The sequence below is a fragment of the Lontra canadensis genome, unplaced genomic scaffold (assembly GCF_010015895.1).
Source record: "Lontra canadensis isolate GAN:19392208 unplaced genomic scaffold, GSC_riverotter_1.0 scaffold13, whole genome shotgun sequence".
Taxonomy (NCBI): Eukaryota; Metazoa; Chordata; class Mammalia; order Carnivora; family Mustelidae; genus Lontra; species Lontra canadensis.
Genome location: NW_022631007.1, coordinates 16,092,948 through 16,099,873, shown reverse-complemented (window position 1 = coordinate 16,099,873; position 6,926 = coordinate 16,092,948). Strand labels below are relative to the sequence as shown.

General features: G+C 59.9%; 1 protein-coding gene across 7 annotated transcripts in view; it reads right to left on the bottom strand.

The window, feature by feature from the left end:
• Positions 1 to 1,691: 1,691 nt before the first annotated feature.
• Positions 1,692 to 6,926, bottom strand: part of SCLY (selenocysteine lyase) — a 35,346-nt gene continuing 30,111 nt past the window's right edge. For 4 of the 7 annotated variants that reach the window (XM_032857637.1, XM_032857635.1, XM_032857634.1 and 1 more), the window contains exons 8-12: positions 6,699 to 6,735; positions 5,150 to 5,233; positions 4,525 to 4,627; positions 3,214 to 3,289; positions 1,693 to 1,934 (exon numbers count right to left, since the gene is read on the bottom strand). In XM_032857637.1, the coding sequence (XP_032713528.1) occupies positions 1,781 to 1,934; positions 3,214 to 3,289; positions 4,525 to 4,627; positions 5,150 to 5,233; positions 6,699 to 6,735 (454 nt within the window). In that variant the 3' untranslated portion in view covers positions 1,693 to 1,780. Of the gene's footprint in view, positions 1,935 to 3,213; positions 3,290 to 4,524; positions 4,628 to 5,149; positions 5,234 to 6,698; positions 6,736 to 6,926 lie in introns of all 7 variants that reach the window. The other 3 variants (XM_032857632.1, XM_032857633.1, XM_032857638.1) reach the window with 2 other exon arrangements.

Here is a 6,926-nt window from a genome sequence, read left to right as displayed (position 1 = left end):
AGGTCAGGGTTGGGTGCTGGCCAGCAGATGCTTACTGTGACTGGGCTGGGCCTCATCCTCTTTCCGAGCAAGCACTGGGGAGACGTGCCGTGTCTCTCACCCTGAGAAGGACTTCCTGTGTCTAGTGGGTGTTTATAGTTCCCAGGATCCTTCCAGGAAGGCAGTAGGCTCCCCAGCAAATGCTTCCTCTCGTCTGGGCAGCAGCCCCGAGAGCCTCTTCTCACAGGGGGAGACCCGTCCACGGAGGGAGACCCGTCCACTGGGGGGCCCTCTCTGGGGAACTGACGACCACGTGTGCTCGAGTTCCGCGAGGTCTTCACCCCAGGATCCCAGGGCCCACCTGCCTGCTGACGGCGCTATGCGGGATCCTGGCCCTCGGCTGGCCGAGGCCCCAGGAGCTCCACGAACGTCTGAGGAACAGTGGCTCGCTGGAGCCAGCTGTGGGCCCAGGGCCCTAACATGGGAGAGGAAGGCTTCCGAGGTGAGTGAGGGTCTCTGAGGCTGTGGCTGAAGGTCAAGGGGCTTCCTTGAGGGCAGCCACACCTCTTTTCCCAGAGTCTTCCCTTCAGTGGTGCTGGGCACCCATGGCTTTTTCCCGGGCCCACTGGGATCAGCATGGCCTCTGCTTGGAGGCAGCAGGATGCTGACTTTAGTGACCCGTTTTCTAGGGACTTGCAGAGACAAAGTCTCAAGTGAATTTCTTCAGCTGAAGCCTGATCGTCCAGCGATAAACTGGGGTCACTACGTGCCCCTCCCACACCAGCTCAGACACACCAGTGAGCCCCGGAGAAGTGCCCACTAGACAGACTGTCGACGTCTAATACCAGCATTGGAATATTTTATTAGTTCACTGAATTTCTGACAGTGGTTTCCTCAGAGTAATCATGAAGTTCTTGGCACCTTAAAACCACATGTTAAAAGTGTTCAGCTAAGAAATTGATCCTATGCAAAGGGTCTCTGTGAGTCACGCCCTCTGAGGTGCATCGGGATGTCACAGAGGACATCACATCAGGACGTCACAGAGCCTTGGTGAAGACAGAAGAACCCATCTGGGAACAATATTATGATGGAGTGGAGCAGGGGATGGGCAGATTTCCCACCACAGGAGCCACCCGGGGTCACGTAAGCCTGGTTGCCTCCCGACTCCCACACCGGAGCTGGAACCCTGAGTGAATGACCACAGGAAAAAGGCAGGGGGGCTTGGGGGCTTTGGGGGCTCTGGGTGGCCACCAGGCTGAGTGAGGAGGTCAGGTAGGGTGGACACGTTGGGGGATACGGAGCAGGGGGCTGACCTTGGTGGCCCCTCTGTGGAGGAAGGGCTTGGGAAGGGCAGAGTGAGATGAGAGGGCCCAGGGGTAGACGGACCTCAGCGCCAACAGGCAGGGGAGGCCATGACTGCAGCAAAAATCGGGTTTCCTATGTTCATGGTAGCAAGTGACAAGTGACGATGGTCTACAATACTAGGATTTTATCTTCCAGGGGAAATGCTCCCTTCCAGGAGGGTGGCGCTCCCAGCTCCCCACAGGGGATGCTTCTGCTTCAACCTGCGCCACCAGGCGACGGGGACAGTCCCACACAGGTGTGTGCGGCCCGTGGGGTCTGCCTGCCCAACAGACGGGCTCTCTGCTGACCTGGGGATGGGGGACAGGAAACGGGGAGACGGGGATGGGGAATGAGTGCACCCACCACCTGGCACCATGTCAGACACTCTGGGACAAATTAGGAGGAGAGCCGTCCTGGCGCAGCACTTGGAAGGGCTTCCTCTGGGGCGTCCTTGGCGCTAGGCCTGGCACTCCAGCCGGGCCACGGCCTGTTTCAGGTCCTGCACGACGAGGTCCACCTCGGCCCTGGTGGTGCTGCGGCCCACGCTGAGCCGGAGCGCGTTCCTGGCCACGTCAAAGGGGATACCACAGCTCAGCAGCACTGGGGATGGCCTGAGGGGTGGTGAGAGCCTGTGTCAGCTCTCTGTGCTCCCCGGGTCTCAGAGGAGATGGAGGTACAACCGAGGGCGCCGCCAGTGTTCCTGGCAGCTCTGGCACCCTCCCCCCCACCACCGCCGCCAACCCTAGCAGGTGTGCAGATCAAGGGCCAGCAGGCACCCAAGGTGCCCACAAACACAGGCCCCGGGCAGAAGCAGTGCAGCCAAGGTCTCTGTCACATTACAGAGCTCCTGAAAGCCATCCACACAAACACCCCCCTCCCCATGCACAGGGCTAGGTGGGAGCAGGGACTTTCATCGCTGCGGTTCCTGAGGGTCCGGGCCAGAGGCCCCTGCAGAGCAGGGGAGAGAAAGGACAGGGACCACAGCTCCTGGCCCCCTGCCATCCCCTGAGTGGGTGGTCTCATTCCTATTCCAGGGGGCACGCCCCCTCCCACCCTCGCAGGGGCCACATCAGACACCCGCCCCCACCCAGCTACGCCCCCAGCCCCTCCTCCTGCCCCTCCTACCCTCCCCTTCACCTTGTGGCTGGTGAGACCACAGACTACACCTGCCTCAGCAACCCTGCCTAGGAAACGGGCCAGACAGATCCCTTCTGGAAGGTCGGGGGAGCATTCTGTGAGCGCCCTCCTGCAGTCCACACTCGCCCCACCTCACTGCCCCTGACAGCCACTTGGCCACCTGCCGGCTCCTGGCCTCCCCCACCCTTGTGCAGCCCTCCCTGACAGAGCTCTAAGCCAGGGCCTGGTCATCCCAGCCCAGCCCTCGGACCCTGGGAGCCCCCTGGCCTGAGGGGCTCACGCACCACACCAGCCAGACTCCCGGACAGCCCACTGCTGACCATGGCCTGGCTCCTTCTGGGGTTCTGGCGGCCTCACCCAGCACCACACCCAGCTCTGCAGGCCCCCTGCTCATAGTGAGTGAGAAACCGCGGCCCTGTTCTTCCTCCACCAGGGTCAGGCCAGTCTCGGGTGCCCGGGCTTCACATCCTCCCCTCCTGCCCTGGCCACGGCCACTCAATGGGGCTGCTCTCCTGGGATTGCCCTGCACCCGGCAGGGCCACCCGGAACCAACCTGGCCTGTTACAACCCTCCCAGAGCCTCTCACTTTCCCATGACAGAGGGAGCTCCTGCAGCCTGCCTAGCCCCTCCCAGCTGACCCCCACTGAGGCTGCAGCTTCCCCTCCTCCCCTTGGAAGCCCCAGGCCCAGCAGCCTCCTCTGGCCACCTGGCAGACAGGCACTGGATACTGTGGCTCAGGCGCGCGGCACTTACCGGTCCATGTGGTCCGAGTGGCACGCGGCCCCCACGCTGGCCATTAGCGTCCTGCACTGGGCCAGCACTGCACGCCCTGGGGAGACACGGCATGTGGCTATGGGTGGAGTGTGCCAGTGGGGCCCCACCTGTCCGCCTCCCCTCTGCCCTGCTGCAAGTTTGGAGGCTCCCTCCCTTGGGCCCCCTGGGGTTGGGAGGTGGCCCAGGACCCAGGCCGTCTCATCCCTGGGGGGTGGCCCAGGACCCAGGCCGTCTCATCCCTGGTGACAGTGCAGCGGGATCCAGACAAGATGCTTCCTCCTAGACACGATTCCGCCCTAAAATCTGGCCTCGAACATGTTATTTCCGGTCAATGGCCGAAGAAGACCCCAGAACTCCCATCGGCTGCCTTACTTCCTACTTTGTTGTCCCAGTCATGACACTGAAACTTAACATCTGTGTTTTCTAGAGGTGGAGACACGGGGGGTGCTGTTTTGGTTAAGCTGGAAGGCACGTCCCTCTACTTTCACAAGCACAGATACTAGAGTAATAAAGCCACTGGCCTAATTAAAAGAATCTGTCTCATTTAAATGGACACGGGCCTCACCGAAAACAATACATCTATCCCCACAAAAACAGGGATGAGGACTTGATGTGCTCTTCTTCCCACAGCAAGAAGAGCCGGAGCAGCGGCCAGCAGCGAGGCGGCTTCCCAGTGCAGGGTCCCATCCCCCGGCACAGTGACACCTGCCCAGGGCCAGTCTGTGGTGCAGACACACAGTGCTCCCCGCGCCATCCAGGGAGACAGAGGGAGCAACCCCCTCTCCCCTAGGAACTTCCCCAAACCGCTCTGTGCTCTACAGACGTGCTTCCCTCCTGCTCAGGGCACTGAATCTCCTCTCGGTGGAACACTGCTGGTCAGTGCTCTGGGTGAGCCGTGTTTTGTCTTCTGGATTCCAGCGATCCTGCTGGTCCCCAGCCTGGAGGCAGTTAGCGCAGGAACTGAGAGTCCCACAGGTGTGCACGTCATCCTGACTCTGAGCCAGATTTTAAAGTTGACTGCCTCTCCTCTCCCTGGTCCTCATCATGTTCTGTCAAACTTACTGACGGAAATGGATGAAGGAGCCCAAAATTCAGTCTCATCTTCCCTCTCTGCTTCAGTGCCCACAAGTGCGGGGCACAACGGCAAGCCCCCCCGCACCCACGTGAAGAGCCAGGGCAGGGAGAGCAGGAAATGGCCAGATCAGCCCCGCCTTCTGGGGACACCCAGGGAGCCGCTCTGCTACCTCTGGTGCCCACCACCCTACACAGGGACCAGGAGACCCTTGTCACCTTGAAGCTGGGGTCCCCGGATGGAAAAGTTGCATGTGTTGGGGAGTCGCTCGGTCCCTGGAAATTGGCTGTTCAGATGGATTCTCTGCTTATCAAATTCAGCCTGAAAAGGCAATGAAGACTTCAGAGATAGTTTCAAAGCACACACGGGCCTCCCCACTCCCCACCCACAACTAATGTCTAAGCTTGAGCCTTTTCTGGAAAACAAAATCTCAACCTTGACACATAAATTAATTAGTTCATCCATAAGCATCTACCTATAATAATTACAGGGACTCCCTAGAAAGCAAAATTATTAGGAGAAAAAATTCCAAATACGTGTGACCCTCCACCATACAACCACCGAACACCCAAGCTCGGGTGTATTCCTAACATGCCTCTTCGAAGATGAGCCACTTGTCCAGAGCCCACTTTGGGGGCTCTGGGGGGGGCTCTCCTGACTCAGTCTTCTGTCCTCTAGCCTCTACCCTGACTGTCCCCAAGGTCCCCGGACCGAGTTCCAAACAACCCCCACCCTCATCCTGCCTGCTGCCCGGGGCGGTACCAACCCTGACCCTCAGCTCGCGGAGGAAGCATGGGGCCCCCAGACTTCAGGCCACCCCACTCCCGCAGGCCCAAGGCTCACCACCAGTCGCTCCTCCAGGTAGTCTCGAACATCTCTCATGTGGGCCTCATAAGCCTCGCAGTTCCTGGTCACCAGCTCAGCGGCCTGGGGACAGGGACGGCAGCAATGTGAGACAGCATGTTCGACTGTCATAAAGCAAGGAGAATAAAACAGCCTTCCAGCGCAGAGGTGAGATTTCCTGATGATAGAGAAGTGACATTTCCTCAACTGCTCTCTTCCTGGAGCATCGGGGACAGTTGGTATTTACTGAGTGCGGCCAGGAGACGGGGGCCTTGATAAGAGCCTGAGAAGGGTTATCTTCCCTCGTTCAGCAGGAATTTGCTTTACCAGGTGCTTCCTGCTACCTCCAGGCACCAGAGATACTGCCCGTGATGCAAAGAGCACTTCCAGTTCTCAAGGCACAACCAGCCCAGAGACCAAGGGCGGAAGGGAAGAGGGAACAGCATCATACCGAATGAGGAGAGTGCTCTGGCGGGTGCACGGGGCACGCGGGGCGGGCGTGAAGCTGACAATGCATGAGCTAGGGTGCTCATGGCCGTGGCAGAGGGACAGGCAACTGCGCTCCTGGGATGGAGTGACTAAGGGGGACAGGGCCCTGGCACCCCACAACAGGCGGGGTCAGGTACGAAGTGCAGCAGCACAGATGCACACGGGTTTAAGAGAGAGGTGAGATGCCCTGACTTGCACATGTAAGGATCACTCTGGATGCTGCGCAGAGAGTGGAAGGGACCACAGCAGGTGTCCAGATTGCAGATGGGGACGACCGGGTCCAGAGTCAGGGGCCACAGAGACACAGAAGACACAGACCTTGACATCTTGTGGAGACAGGACAGACAGATTGTCCCAGACAGACTGCCTGCTCATCAGTGAGGGAGCCAAGGACCAGGTGGGACTGAGGCACTGCCTATACTTCCACAGTGAGGTCCAGGATGGCAGGAGGCAGCATGGGGAGGGAAGGGAACCAGGGAGGAGACGCACACACATCCATGGGCCCAGAGGGAATGTCCAATAAGCAGGCAGGGACCTTGGTCTCTCAGAAGAAAGGTCAGGACCTGCCCCGAGATGCCAAGTTCAAAGCCCTGAACACAGGCTGGTAGAGCTGCAGGACAGGGTGAGTGCCACGAGGGAGCAGCTGTGGCCAGGAGGCTCAGACGGTCCTGGGAGGCCCTTGGCAGGTGAGGAGGCCAATGTCTGGCCAGGGCAGAGGAGAAACTAGCCGGAGTGAGGCGCATGGTGAAACCTGGTACTTAGGCCTGGAGTCTGAGCGGGGCTGGGCAGGCCAGTGCATGGGCCTGAGCCCTGACCTGTGGGCTCTGACGCCATCTCCAGGTAGCCAGTGTCAGAATCGAGTTCAAGAGTGGGATGCCTGGCTGGTGCCGCAGACCTGCCCTGTGGGAGAACCTACCCCCTACCCTATGTCCGGGGTCGGGAGCCCTGTGCGCCAGGCGGACAAGTGGGAGTAAAGGAGACTGGGCTGGGGGAAGACTCCAATTCTCCCGCACCCGAGACAAAGCGCCTGCTCCATGAGCCCCCGCTCACCGAGGCTTACCTTCCCGAGGCCGGCAATCATCGGCGTGTTCTCTGTCCTGCAAGAGACAAGGGAGTTAGTCCTGTTTCCACGCAGAGCAACAAACCAATGTCCCAAGATGGAGTCTGGTCTGTTAAAGTCATGAGTTCAGCCGGAACCAGAATCACACATGCACCTTTCCCAGGCACGGGCCACATGCTCGCCTCTGTGGCGGCAGTGGCCCCCCAACCCTCCGATGCCAAGCTTCCT